Here is a 13904-nt window from a genome sequence, read left to right on the forward strand (position 1 = left end):
ACAGCTTTTACTTTACCTTTTAAGCTGTTTTAATCTCAGCAGATGAGAATTTTTTTCACTTTTGCTCTTCTGATTTTCTCCTGAGTCCTGCTGGCAGGGGAGTGAAAGAATGGCTGTGTGGTGCTTAGCTGTTGGCTGGAGTCAAACCACTACAGTTGGAAAGTAGGTTGCCCATGGATTTATGAGCTAATTACCTAGTGGTGCTCTGTGACCTCCTGTGAGACAGTGGTTTGGGGACTGGTTAAAATAACACCTTTGAGAATCCAACAGCACGTATAACTAACCTGAGGCTACACAGCAGCTGCAGTGGTTATTTCAACCTTGAGGCTACAGTAGCAGCCAGGCAGTCTGTCCTGCAGAGCTACTCTGTGTTTGGGAAGCAAAATTCCATCTATATTAGTGTTAGGCCTTTTTTCCTCACAGAGTTATAGTGTTTGTGAGGGTCCCCAGGACGAGGTGAGAGATGAGAATTTGACTCCATGTTCTCAGAAGGCTATTATATATATTATATTATATTATATTATTATATTATATTATATTATATTATATTATATTCTATTATTATATTATATTATATTATATTATATTATATTATAAAACTATTGAGAAAGGACACATCAGAAGGCTAGAAAATAATGAATAATAAAAACCCATTACTGACTCTTCAGTCTGACACAGCTGGATGTGATTGGCCATTAAGAAAAAACAATTCACATGGAACCAATCAAACATTCTCCTGTTGGTAAACAATGTCCAAGCCACATTCCAAAGCAGCAAACACAGGAGCAGCAATCAGATAAATATTGTTTTCATTCCTCTCTGAGGTTTCTCAGCTTCCCAGGAGAAAATCCTGGGCAAAGAGGATTTTTAAGAAATATGGTGACACAGAGTGAGATGTAATGGCCAGTTTCATTCCTAAAAGGTGTCTTTATGGCTTCCCAGTTGAGTTGATATATATGTAATGTGAAGACTATTAATCTAAGCTTGTTTTCCTTAAAGGAAAAAATGAACACATTCCAGTAAAATGGCAAAAATAAGACAACAAAATGGCACATCAAGAAATTACATTTAGTAGTTAACTTTAACACAAAAGGGAGGTTTTCTTAGTTTTCAGGTGAAGATCTTGTGATGACAAGGAATACAGTGGCATACAGCTCTATTTATTTTGAATATGTTGAAGGAGAGGGAAGATCCTAGGTTGTTTAATTCAGTGTGAGAGTTCATTATTGAATTACTGATTACAGGTTTAAATTTAGGCCAAAGAGACAGAGATCTGCTCTGCTCTCTGCTTGTCAACACATCCATGTCTGACTTCCATATATGCTTCAGACTGCAGCAACTATAGTAGACTGATGTCTTATACAACTGCAGAGGATCAGTAGGACTTATATCCCCATGAAAAGATTCTCTTAAAAAACAAGAGGTTTCTGCTATTTGAATAACAGTAGCAGAATAATAAAATATAAAATTGTGTCGTATGAATGCGTGACTCACAAGCTGAGAGCAAATGAATCTGTTTATTGCAAAGTTAAGATAGTACTTCTACTCTTAGTGTGAGAATCTCTCTTCAGTTCTTCACATGGAACTGGGTTGCAGGCCTGTAATAAATCTGTTGTCCTGACAGTCTGTTATTTTTCTCAAGGTTTGCAGTCTTCGAGGAAACAAGGCACCTTTCTTGTTTTCAGATAGTGTATAATCTGCTTTCTCCTGTTCTTCCTGGGGCTTTTCTGCAGTGTCAGGCCTGTTGTTTCCTCACATAAAATGGCGTTAATATCTGTACTACTTGGGATGTTGTATCTTCTGTTTCTTTACTGTTCATGTCATTTTATTTGAGTTTTACATAATCACTTATATGTGTTTGTAAAAAGAAATAACTAGATTACAAGAATAGCTTTATCACCAATGTAATGGGTATATATGGCAAGGTTTGGGGAATGGGGGCGACTGCAGGTATGGCATCCATGCTGGACACAACCAATTCCAGCTGTTTTGGTAATGGACCCACCACAGGTCAAATCTGAGCCAATCGGCAAAGTTGGTGGTACCTATGTGAAAACATATTCAAGAAAGGGCAGAAAACACTGCATGGGCAGAGGAGAAGAGAAAAAGAGAATGAGAAACAGCATTGCAAATACCAAGGTCAGAGAAGGAGGAAAAAGAGAGAAGGTGCTCCAGGCACCAGAGCAGAGATTACCCTGAAATCTGCAGAAGAGATCATGACAGATCAGGTATTCTCCTGCAGTCCTTGGAGAGGTCATAGACTGCCACGCTGCTGCGTCGAAAGCACTTCACTCCCCTCCGAGCGGGGGGGAAGTCAGCCGGGGCTAGCTCGGAGCACAGCAGCAGCTAGCAGCTAGGGGCACTACCCGGATCCGTCAGGGACGTCTGGGCTGCGCCTCCGCAGGACAGCAGCAACAGTATCGAAAAGAAGCGGCAAGGCGGAGAAGCCGGAGAGAAAAGAGGGTCTTAACACGCCCGGTGTAGTCTAGTGGTTTTAATGTATCATTGTCTCCACTGCGTCCAGGCGGGAAAAGACGGGACAAAAGGGGGAGAAGCAGTATATAAAGGGGTGTACAAGAACCAATCGGGGGAAACTGAGGAGGGGAATTCAACATGACTGACACCGGTGGCAACAAGTGATACACGAACAAAGGAGGGGCTGGGGGCACCTGCCCAATCATCCCCTGTGGAAGGGAGAAGTTTCTGGAAGGATGGGGGGGTTTCAGGAGATGAACGGGGCTCTGGAGGAGGGGAAAATATAATGGAAAGGGGCAGTTGCCAGGGGAACGGGGGTGGAGACAAGGGCTTGGCAGCGAGCCCAGACAGGGAGGACACCATTCGAGGGAAAGGGGGAACCAGGACTGAACCATTGAACTGAGTATAGGGTTGTAACTGGGGGAAGCATCACAAAACGAGGGGGACAATACAAAACAGGGGAGATAACTCAATTGGGAACTGAACACACACCACAACATCTCACTCTTTTTGTTTTAGAAAAAACAAAATTAAAATGAGTCTTTAAAGCTGATTTCGGAGCTCGTCGATGCTTGTTCGCCGACATCGTTGGTAGGTCTGGAGACTGCAAACCATTGAGGAATGGGTGAGATTGAAAGAGGTTGCATCTCCTCATAATAGAAAGTCTCTTGGTTAGAGCTGTAGCAGGAGGGAGGGAGACGTGGTTCACTTGTGGTGCGGCGGTGGACAGAAGACGGAGGAGCAGTGTTCATAAACATTGAGAAACTCAAGATGACACACAAAAGGTTAAAAATGGTAAGAATAACGGAGCAACAACAAAACTTAAACTGGCGAATCGGGTTCTAACTGAAACAAACGAAGAAAAGTTAAAACTGAGGGCTCTGGGGTGGATGGTTCAGCCTGGGGGACACAGGACACGACATGGACTTTGCGCTTTCTCCTCAGGGCGGACTGGGTCACCTGAGGGGTGGACGCTTGGTTTGCGTGCCTTCCCTGGGAGAAAGGGTTTTACCCACTTTGAGGGGACCCATTTGAGCCCGGCGGGGGTGGACACGCGTGCGTAACCACGACCCCATGTTACCAGGTCAAATGGCCCCTCAACCTTCCAGGTTTCAGGGTCGGAGATGGTGAGGGTGTCTGTGAGGTGCAACCTGAAAGGGAAGGCACACAAAGCAGATGTTATCATTGGTAAAGTCTCATTTGGTGAAGTAGTTGTGTTTGGTGATGATAACTTATTGGATGGGTTGGAATGGGTAAGGGTGTGGGAATGGGGTCCCCTCCCTGGATTTTTGGGGCTGATGTTAAAACTTCCCGCCTCATTTTTATCCTTGCGCAGGAGGGAACTGCGCTCGGAATTCAGTTTTTTTGTTGGTTGTCTTTGGATGCTGCCTGCTCCTTGCGGAACTGGAAAAATTGTTTCCGCAAGGGGCAGTCAGGCATCCAGTGTTCTGGGTCGCCACACAGATGGCAGTGTCCTTGGCTGGGCCTCTTGCTTTTGGGTGACATCGGCTGCTGCTGGGCGGCCATCAGATCGCTGTCGAAATTTGTTGTTTTTGCAAATGACACGCGACGGCTTGGAGGTGGAGTTTTTGGATCCTCCTTGGCGAGGGATGGTGCCTTTTTCTGGCAAGCTTCGATCATTGATTGGATGGTTGGAGGAGGATCGACGGGAAAGCTGAGGATGACTGCTTTGCAGACAGCGTTAGCATTGGCATTAGCTAATTCTGTTAGGATCCCGAGTCGAGCGCTCTCCGCTTGGACTTGATGGTCGATTGCCCTGCGGAGACGCTCGACAAAAACAATGAAAGGTTCCCCTGGCCCCTGATGAATTTTGGTGAAAGTGGGCTCCTGGGCGGTAGGGCGGAGCACTAAGAATGCCCGTTCGGCCATCCTTGCACTCTACCGAAGCGCTTGAGGAGGGATATCTCTAGCTTGAAAAGCTCCGTAGGCCCAATTCCCAAGACTGACCAATAGGTCGGTGTAAACCGTTTCACCACCGAGGGTTGTGGCAGTTTGGGGATTCTCCCACAATTGTGGAAGAATGTCCCTGATTCCCTTTTTCCATGCCTCCTCCCACACTAAGAATTCGGTGGGTTTGAGGAGGCATGAAAAAAGCATCCGCAAGTCCGCGGGTACAACATCAGATTCTAATAAAGAGGCCCGAAGGAGTCCCCGGAAATATTCACTCTCCCGGGAAAACTCTCTTTGGGCCTTGCACAACTCCCTAATGGTGGAATGGGGGAATGGGGTCCATTGCGCTCGGGAGGGCCCTACGCTTTCTTGGTGGTAAGAAACAGGAGCGGCAGTTATTAAAGATGGCACAGTAAAATCCAAATCATCTTGATTTCCACTCCCGGAAGTCGGGGCGTGGGAACTGGGAGGCGGGGCGTGGGAACCTGGAAGCCAAGGGGAGGGGCCAGGTGTGGGAACCAGGGCGGAGCTAGGAGGTGGAGCTGATGGAGTTGGCTCCGCCTGAGGGGCGTGTTCAAAAGGCGGGGCTTGGGAAGGAGGAGGGGAAAGGGGCGTGTGTAGGACGGTGGGGGATTGGGAGAAGAATTAACATAATTAGGGGCGGGGTTAAAAGAATGGGAAGGGAGGAGAAAGGGTTGGTGGGAGAAAGGAAAGGATTATGGGGAGAAGAAAAACTGATGGCGGGAAAAGCCATGCGGGTCGCCGCCATTTTGGGCTCCATGGGAGCCATTGTGTGAAAGAGATCTGGGGGCTGCTGCCCTCTGAAACTGCAAATCTAACTTTGGGATGCACAAACTGGGGACTCAGGGAAAAGGAATCGGGGGATTGGAGAGAGCTCTCCGAAGTCTGGCCAGGACTTTGGAGGCGGGGGGTCAGGGAACCTGAGGAGAGCCCGGCGGGTGGTAGGAAGCCGGCGCGAGTACTCTCGTGGGCTGCTCTCCTAAGGGTTCGCTATTCTCAGGGGAGAGAAGGGGTGGGACAAGGGTCTGGAACACGGGGGGTAGGGAGAACACGAATGGGGGGGGTGGTTGTTCCTTCAATTTCTGTTTTCTTAAGAGCTGTAATGATTTGGAAGGTCCAATAAATTAATTTTTGGTTTTTGATCTCCTTTTAGATTCGAATTGTGCTAATTTGTCTCCAATTGAATCCAGAATTTTATTTCATTACTAAATCCAGGGAGATCTCTGGAAATTGAACGAACAACCATATGATTAAATCTTTAACTCCCGCTTAACAATTTTAACATTTCTCTCTACAAGGTACCCCAACCGGGTATAATAAACTCTTTTCTGGGGGACAGAGAGTTTGCAACCCATCTATGCCCCGCAAAAAACGAACCTTCAGAGTGAAACGAAAAAAAAACGCTAACAAAAAACCCCAACCGCTAGCCCCACCTCACTGAGCCCAGGGCGAAACCTCGACTCGACCGGATGAAACCGGGAGATAAGGCGGGGGGCAACTCTCGAAGTTGGGAAGCTGGAGTTACTCACCCCTTACTAGCGGGGAAAAAACTCCGAAGTCCGCGGCTTCGATCCCGGATCGGCTTCTGGGTGCGGGGAGGTGTCGATCCGATCCCTGTCAGGAGCCCTACCCCTAAAACGGGGTCTGCTCCCGAGGCAGGGTAGTTTAACGACCACGGAGCAAGTGGCAGATGACGAAGAGGAGGCGAAACTCCTCTCGAGGCTGCTGACTCCTGCCGCGGGGCGAGGGGGTCTTCTCTCGCTGCACGGTGGGCGCCAAACTGCTGCGCTGCTGCATCGAAAGCACTTCCCTCCCATCCGAGCAGGGGGGGAAGGCGGCCGGGGATAGCTCGGAGCACAGCAGCAGCTAGCAGCCAGGGGCACTACCCGGATCCATCAGGGACGTCCGGGCTGCGCCTTCCTTCGACAGGACAGCAGCAACAGTATCGAAAAGAAGCGGCAAGGCGGAGAAGCCGGAGAGGAAAGAGGGTCTTAACACGCCCGGTGTAGTCTAGTGGTTTTAATGTATCATTGTCTCCACTGCGTCCAGGCGGGAAAAGACGGGACAAAAGGGGGAGAAGCAGTATATAAAGGGGTGTACAAGAACCAATCGGGGGAAACTGAGGAGGGGAATTCAACATGACTGACACCGGTGGCAACAAGTGATACACGAACAAAGGAGGGGCTGGGGGCACCTGCCCAATCATCCCCTGTGGAAGGGAGAAGTTTCTGGAAGGATGGGGGGGTTCAGGAGATGAACGGGGCTCTGGAGGAGGGGAAAATATAACGGAAAGGGGCAGTTGCCAGGGGAACGGGGGTGGAGACAAGGGCTTGGCAGCGAGCCCAGACAGGGAGGACACCATTCGAGGGAAAGGGGGAACCAGGACTGAACCATTGAACTGAGTATAGGGTTGTAACTGGGGGAATCATCACAAAACGAGGGGGACAATACAAAACAGGGGAGATAACTCAATTGGGAACTGAACACACACCACAACAATAGACTGGAGCAGGGCAAAAGTGTGAGAAGGAAGAAGTGGCAGAATAAACTGTTATGTTGTTGTGGGTTAACCCCAGTAGACAGATAAGTACCACACAGCTGCTTGCTCACTTCTCCCCCACAGTGGGACAAGGGAAGAGAAAAGGAAGAATAAAACCAAGGAAACTTGAGGGTTAAGATAAAACAAACAATAAGTGAATGATAAGTGGAAGAAGAGGGAAGAAAATAAAGAAGTAATATAAAAGAAATCATTAACCACTTCCTATGGGTATACTGATGCCCAGCCAGTTCCTGAGCAAAAGATGTCTAACCCCCTTAAAGTCCCTTCTTTTCCCTTTTATTGCTGAACACGACATTATATGATATGGAATATCTCTTTGGTTAGTTCAGGTCATCTGCCCAGTTGTGTTCCCTCACAGCCTATTGTGCAACCCCTTCTCCCCCAAGCTATTCATTGGGAGGTCAATGTGAGAAACAGATAAGGCTTTGATGTTGTGTGTGGAGACCCCAGGGGGGCATTCCCTGGTTGTGGGAGACACAAGAAGCTTCCCTCAAAAAGCTGTTAGACCCCATTGGCTCCTTCCCCTGTTCCTATGTCTGTTCCTATGTCCCTGAGCCACTCCTCCCTATTCCCTGATTGGCCCTCATCTTTGTACTGCCCCGAGACCAAGTTCACCCCCAGGCCTCTTGGCAGACTGAAACCTAGAGCTTCTATGTGTGGGTGCTGGGACCTGAACATCTCACTGCACAGCTGAATAAAATATCTGTGGATATTACGCAAAGGTCCTTTTTGCTTCCTTACCCTGGACTTTACTAGTAGTAATTCCGGCTTGCAACAGTTGTGCAAACACTATTCAGCAAGAACTAAAATATTAGTGTGTTATCAGTACTGTTTTGGTAAAAATTCCAAAACACAGCACCACATGAGCTACTTTGAAGAAAATTAACTCTTAGTCAGGTCTAATACATATATACTGACTGTAACCCCCATCCCCTCTGCGATGCTTGGGGGATCAGGTAGAGGAGTCGTGCATAAAGGAATGATGTTTAGCCTGGGAAATGGGGGGGTTTATTTTTGTTTCTCATTACACAAACTTATTTTGTCTCCCCCTTGCTGAGCAGGGAGGTGTGAGCAGGTGGGTATTTGACTGTTAGCCAAGGTCAATCCACCACACACCAGTTAGTGAGATTTCTTTCTGACAGCACAAAGATCTAACAAAACTTTTCATTATTTATAAATTATTTTCTTTTTCTGTTCAGGTACCATGATCAACAGGATGTTACAAGCAACTTCCTTTGAGCAATGTGGTTGATTTCAATAACATTTCTATCCATTGGATATGGTGACATGGTACCTAATACATACTGTGGAAAAGGGATCTGTTTACTCACTGGAAACATGGTGAGTATTTCAGAATTTATTCAATGGATATGAGATTAAGTTTGTTGGAATTAATCCCCAAACTCGTGGTAGTCATAATAGAAATATTTATTTGACAACTTTTAAAGTATATAGGCTTACTTATACCATTCCATGGTCTCTCATTCCACGGTAATGGCTTTCATCCTCTATAGATAGAATGAAGAGCTGCATAATAAAATACAGAGAAAAATTCCACCCTCATGCAATTCTCAGCTTCAAAATCTCAATAGAGTCTTTCATTAAATGTTAGTATATCACATCTTTTGACTGTCTTTGGATGTGTAATTGGACCACTTCTAAGAACAAACCTAGATATTTGTCTCTCAATGTAGTTACTTGCAGGTGTAGAACTGGGATGGTAGCTAGTCTTCTAAAGCATTTTGCTTGTGCATAGTTTCCTACATTGTTTCTTATAAGTCTAATAATGTATGGTCCATATTTTTCAATTGCTTTAAATGGATTTATGCAGTACAGTTTTCATTAGAGTTTTTGTTATCACCGATTTAATTTTAGGCCATACATATTCAGTACTTCATATCTAATTTAAATTTTTTTTGTGTTTAGTATGTCTTGGTTCAGGGCAAATTTGGGAGAGAACTCTTCAAAGCAGCTCTTCCAGGAAAGCAGATTCAATTGGCCCCTCCCCCCAACCGGTCAGGGAGAAAATACTTCTTTGGAGAAAAGTGGAAAAAACCTGTTTATTAAACAATAAAACCTAAACAGTATTAAACAATAAAACCCCTTGCTGCTCCAAAAGAGATGACAAATTTAGAAAGTCCACTCCCCGGGTTGCAGTTCAGCTCACTCGGTCTCTTATCAGTCTCTCTGGTGCTAGAAATGCTGCAGCCTAGGCCTGGCCCGGTGGGCCACAGATGCAAGCTGCCGGTGTTCTTATGGGTGTTCAGTCCAGAGCAGGTTTAAACAGGTTCAAAGAAAAGGGAAAAAAGGAAAAAAACCACAGTCCAGGGAACTTCTTTGCCTCAGCTAGCTAAAACTAACTAAAACAAAAGAGAGTTCTGTCTCGCTGTCGGTCCATCCACAGACAACACAGTCCAGGAGCAGGAATGTGGAGGACTGAGTGCAGTGCCTGAAAACAAACTGTGTGCTTCTTCTCTCTTTCCTTCACTCTCTTGAACAAGTCTTAAAGGTGCAAAACTTATTATTCAGCATAAACAGAACAAGATGATTGGGGATAAAAGCATCATATAGTCAACCTAGGACATTCTACCAGTTATCCCTATATCATCAGCTTACTACTAAAACTAATATATATTCTAACTCTATAAACACATACATCATACATTCAATATACAGCTATACACAGACAATGGTAGTAACATTTAGCAAACAGTGATATTTACACATATTTACACATAGGTCTTACGTAACAATCAGATCTCTTTGAGGTACACATCGTGTTCTTCCATCTCTTTGCATTATCTACTATGTGCAACTTGGTCTTTGAGCAAAAACAACTTTACAAATGGGTTTGTTTGTATTTGAGGCAGAATTAATCTAAACTGTTTTCTCTAACAAATTTTGCCTGAACCAGGACAAATGCATCTATTGACGCCCAACGCGTGGCTTGAGAAAGTGGAAAAAAGCTTTATTGATTGCATGTTGGTTGTGCTTGCTCTGTAGTGAGTTAAAGCAGTCAGTAGCCATGTTGCTACAATTCATAATATTTCTTGGGGTGGAGGCCTTCATGTGCTTCTGGTCTTCAGGCTTTTTTGAGGTTTCAATACCTTTCGGGTCACTAGGATTGTTGTCCCTAACACGTAGTTTTTACAGTAGAGGGGCATGGATTAGAATAGCTATTGTGCTGGCCTTGGTGATATGGATTTATAGGGTATTTACAAAGATACTGGAGTCTGTTTACAATATGTATGGTTTATGGTTTCTTGGTCTTACCTTGTGTCCCAGTTCCAGTAGTATGTTTTGGGAATTTATTAGTAATTGCACCCGGTTTGTTAGAGGAGGAGCAGGGGATGAGGTTTTCCAGCCTTTCCTTTCCTTCTTCTCCTCTGAATCTGTTATGTCACTTTTTGAGATTGCTTGGTTTCCCCTGAATGTTAAAGAGACCACCTTTCTGGTATTCAAGCTGGTAAGCTTCCTCTGTATGGTCTGACACTTCTCTAGAATGAGGGCTGAGATGTCCAGAAGAGCTGATGAGACCCCTGACCCAGAAGTAGACGGAGGCGTGGAAAATCCCGAGTGGTATGGAGAGAGGATATGGGCCAAACCCTGAAGGAATTTTCTGACCCTGTAGACTGGGATTTTCCATGTGAACAAATTCAGAACCCAGCTGAGGTAGGGAAATACCTGAAAGAGAAGCACCATGATGACTCTAAGGAGAAAAAGCTCATTGCAATAAGCTGGGCCCTGGCCTATGCTTATCGCACACTGCTAGATACTGTAGGGCAGCAGACAGAGGAAGAGGGCCAGGGAGATAAATCAGCAGCTACCTCACTCACTCAGGTTGCAGCCAACACCCCAGCTACTGACACTGTAGCTAAACCAGACAGTAAGCCTAAGGCACTGGCAGTCGCTGCAGGAAAGAAGCACACAAGCAAATCCAATTGGCCAGGGACCAACAATGATGATCCGGGGGAAGGACCCTCAGCACCAATTACTGATACAAAAGCCAAAGTTAAAGCAACTGACACAACATCAGAAGCCACTATTGAGTCCTATTCCCTGAAGGACCTTTGTGGCCTAAAAAAGGATTACACTTGAAGACCTGATGAATCTATAATTAGTTGGTTAGTTCGTCTTTGGGATGCTGCAGGCAAGGCTACAGTTTTGGACAGTAGTGAAGCGAGGCATTTGGGATCCTTGTCACATGATCCTCTCATGGACCAAGGAATGATGAGGGGGGTTAATCCTCACAGCCTCTGGGCATGGGTCTTGTACAGTGTTGCACAAAGATACCTGTGTGCAGATGATCTTTATATGCAGCAGACCCAGTGGAAGACCATAGAGAAAAGGATCCAACGCTTGAGAGAAATGGCAGTGGCAGAGATTGTCTTCTCAGATGACGTAAACACTGTAAATCCAGACTTGATACCATGTACATCCATGATGTGTCAAAAACTTGTACAACTTGGGCCACAAGAAAACACTTCTGCTTTAGCAACAGTGAAGTGGGATGACGGTGAGACTGTGCTTGATATGGCAAAGAAGCTCTGAGCATATGCAGATGCTGTACATGGCCCAACACATGCCAGAATCGCAGCAGTGGAAACACGTCTGCAGAAATTAGAAGACAAGATAGAGGAGAATCACAAGAAACTCAGGGAGGAGATTAAAGAGGATCTTCTCCAAATCTCGGCAGTACAGATCAGAGGTTCTGGTATCCAATGCAGACGTTCCCCAAAAGGAGAAAGAAGGTACACCCCACGAGCTCAGCTGTGGTTCTTCCTGCGTGATAGTGGACAGAACATAAGGAGATGGGATGGAAAATCTACTGCTGCTCTGTCACGAGTGCGTGAATTGAAGGAAGGCAAGACTCAGAGAGGAAGTTCCACCAAAAGGGAAGCAGCTCCAGTGGCCAGTAACCGAACTGTCATATATCACCGACATGTTTTATGAAAAATCCTTTCCTTAGGATTTCTCCCCTCCTGAGAAACTGAGAGGCCTCAGGAACAAACTGTAAACAATTCTTATCTACTGCTGTGTAATGCAACAGGGGAAATCTCTGATTGGCCTCGTCAGGCTGTTTGCAATTAAGAGCCAATCACAGATCACCTATCCGGCCGGTCTCGGTCTGGGAGAATACCTTTGTGATTCTATTCCTATTCTATTCTTAGCTTAGCCTTGTAGTGAGATCCTTTCCTCTATTCTTTTAGTATAGTTTTAATATATTATCTATCATATGTTAATAAATCAAGCTTCTGATACATGGAGTCAACTTTCTCGTCTCTTCCTTCATCCTGGGACCCCTGTGAACAAGACAACAAATGGTGACCCTGAGTGAAAAAAGGGACATCACCACAGAAGTGGCTTCCAGCAAGTTGCTGAAGAACCAAAGATCCTGAAATTAGACAGAGTTCACAGCCAAGGCTGGCCACAGAGAGAACCTTTTGAAAAGTCTCCGAGACAAGATGTCCAGGAGTCTTCGCAGCACAGAGCAGCCTGCTGAAGCCCAGAGGACACTGTCACAAGGTACTGTTTACAGTTCCCTTCCTGAAAATGCTGCCCTTCGTGTAAGGCAGATTCGGATGTGGACAAGGGTGCCTACGGAGGCGGAGGTTCCATTCTCTCCCTCAGAGGAGAAACTTATCGGCCTCTGGCAAAAATGGGGTCATGAGGACAGAATTCCTATGCTGACAACACATTTCTACGAGTTTTTCAGGTGGGCAAAGCACCATGGCTTTTTCTCTGATGTGCTGTATGCCTTTGATACATATGTTTGGGAATGCATGGAATTAATTATCCGAGATCTTTTTTACTGGGGACTTGGATTTCCTCGGATTTATCTGTTGTTCAGAACTCTCTTCCCAGTTTTGAAACGGAAAGCATCTGCATATCAGTGGATTGCGAATGTGCGGGGGATGTCTGCCTTCTCGCTGGAGCTGGAAAAAGGCGAGCCTGTGCGAATCCGCTGCCTGGAGGTCCCCAGCACCCCCGAATCGGGGTGGGGGGGGCGAAGCTTTGCCCGCGGCAGAAGAAAAGTTTTTTTCTGCGCCTTTGGAGCATGCTCCGACGGAACCGCTTTCCCCCCCCCTCGCTGCTCTCAGGGGGGAGGTGAGTTGGCTCCGACAGCCGAGCCAGAGCCACAGGCCCCGCCTCAGCCCGCCCTGTGGGAGGTGCCAGTCCCCGCGGCCCCTCCTGCGGCACCGCCTCCGCCCGGAGCGGACCCATCGCCTCCAGCAGGGTTTGTCGGCGCTCCCGCGGCTTCGCCCGAGTTGCTAGGCGACGCACTCGACAGCGATCACCAAGAGCTCGTGACCGCGCCTCTGCCGCCCCCGCGGCTGCTGCGCCGGTGGAGGGGGCTGAGGTTGAGAGTCACCTAGCGGAACCATCATCGGAGCCGCCCGCGGCGGCCACTGCGGCGCCTGCGATCAGCCTGGATTCCCCCCTGAGCTTTTCGGGCTGTCCTGAGGCTGCCCCTGCAGGGGGAGGTGGGACAGGGGAAGGGGATTCCGGCCTGCTGCTCCGTTGGGGGGGTGTGGCTCGACAGTTGATTGCGGGCTCAGCCCGTCTGCTTGCCTTCAAACTTCATGTTTTTCGCAGGCCAACCCGGGTTTGGTTCGGGGGCTCCCGCTGGGGGTTGGAATGCCTGACTCCCCCCACGCGCCCCAGCAGCGTGGGGGAGGTGGCTCCTGAGCCTTCTGCCTCTGGTCCCCAGCCCACAGGGGGTGGTACCGAGGGGCAGAAAGAGGGAACATCTTTTGCATTTGCGTTGCAGAGGCAGGAGACACAGTGGAAAGTGAGCATCGCTCATTTTATGTGGGGACAAAGCACCCCCAGATCTTGGGTGTTGATCCCTGGGAAAGCTTTTCTTCCCCAGCTGCTGGTCTGCACCGGTTCAGCGGGGATGAAGCGGTCGGTCACTCGTGCTGCCCTGGCATCG

At 47.2% G+C, this 13904-nt stretch overlaps 1 protein-coding gene across 1 annotated transcript in view; it reads left to right on the plus strand.

Annotated features, from left to right (window-relative positions):
- The first annotated feature begins 8209 nt into the window (after nucleotides 1-8209).
- Nucleotides 8210-13904, plus strand: part of LOC103821203 (small conductance calcium-activated potassium channel protein 2-like) — a 238388-nt gene continuing 232693 nt past the window's right edge. The window contains exon 1 of the mRNA XM_050986457.1: nucleotides 8210-8308. Coding sequence (XP_050842414.1) covers nucleotides 8210-8308 — 99 coding nt within the window. The remainder of the gene's footprint in view (nucleotides 8309-13904) is intronic.

The sequence above is a fragment of the Serinus canaria genome, chromosome W (assembly GCF_022539315.1).
Source record: "Serinus canaria isolate serCan28SL12 chromosome W, serCan2020, whole genome shotgun sequence".
NCBI classification, from domain to species: domain Eukaryota; kingdom Metazoa; phylum Chordata; class Aves; order Passeriformes; family Fringillidae; genus Serinus; species Serinus canaria.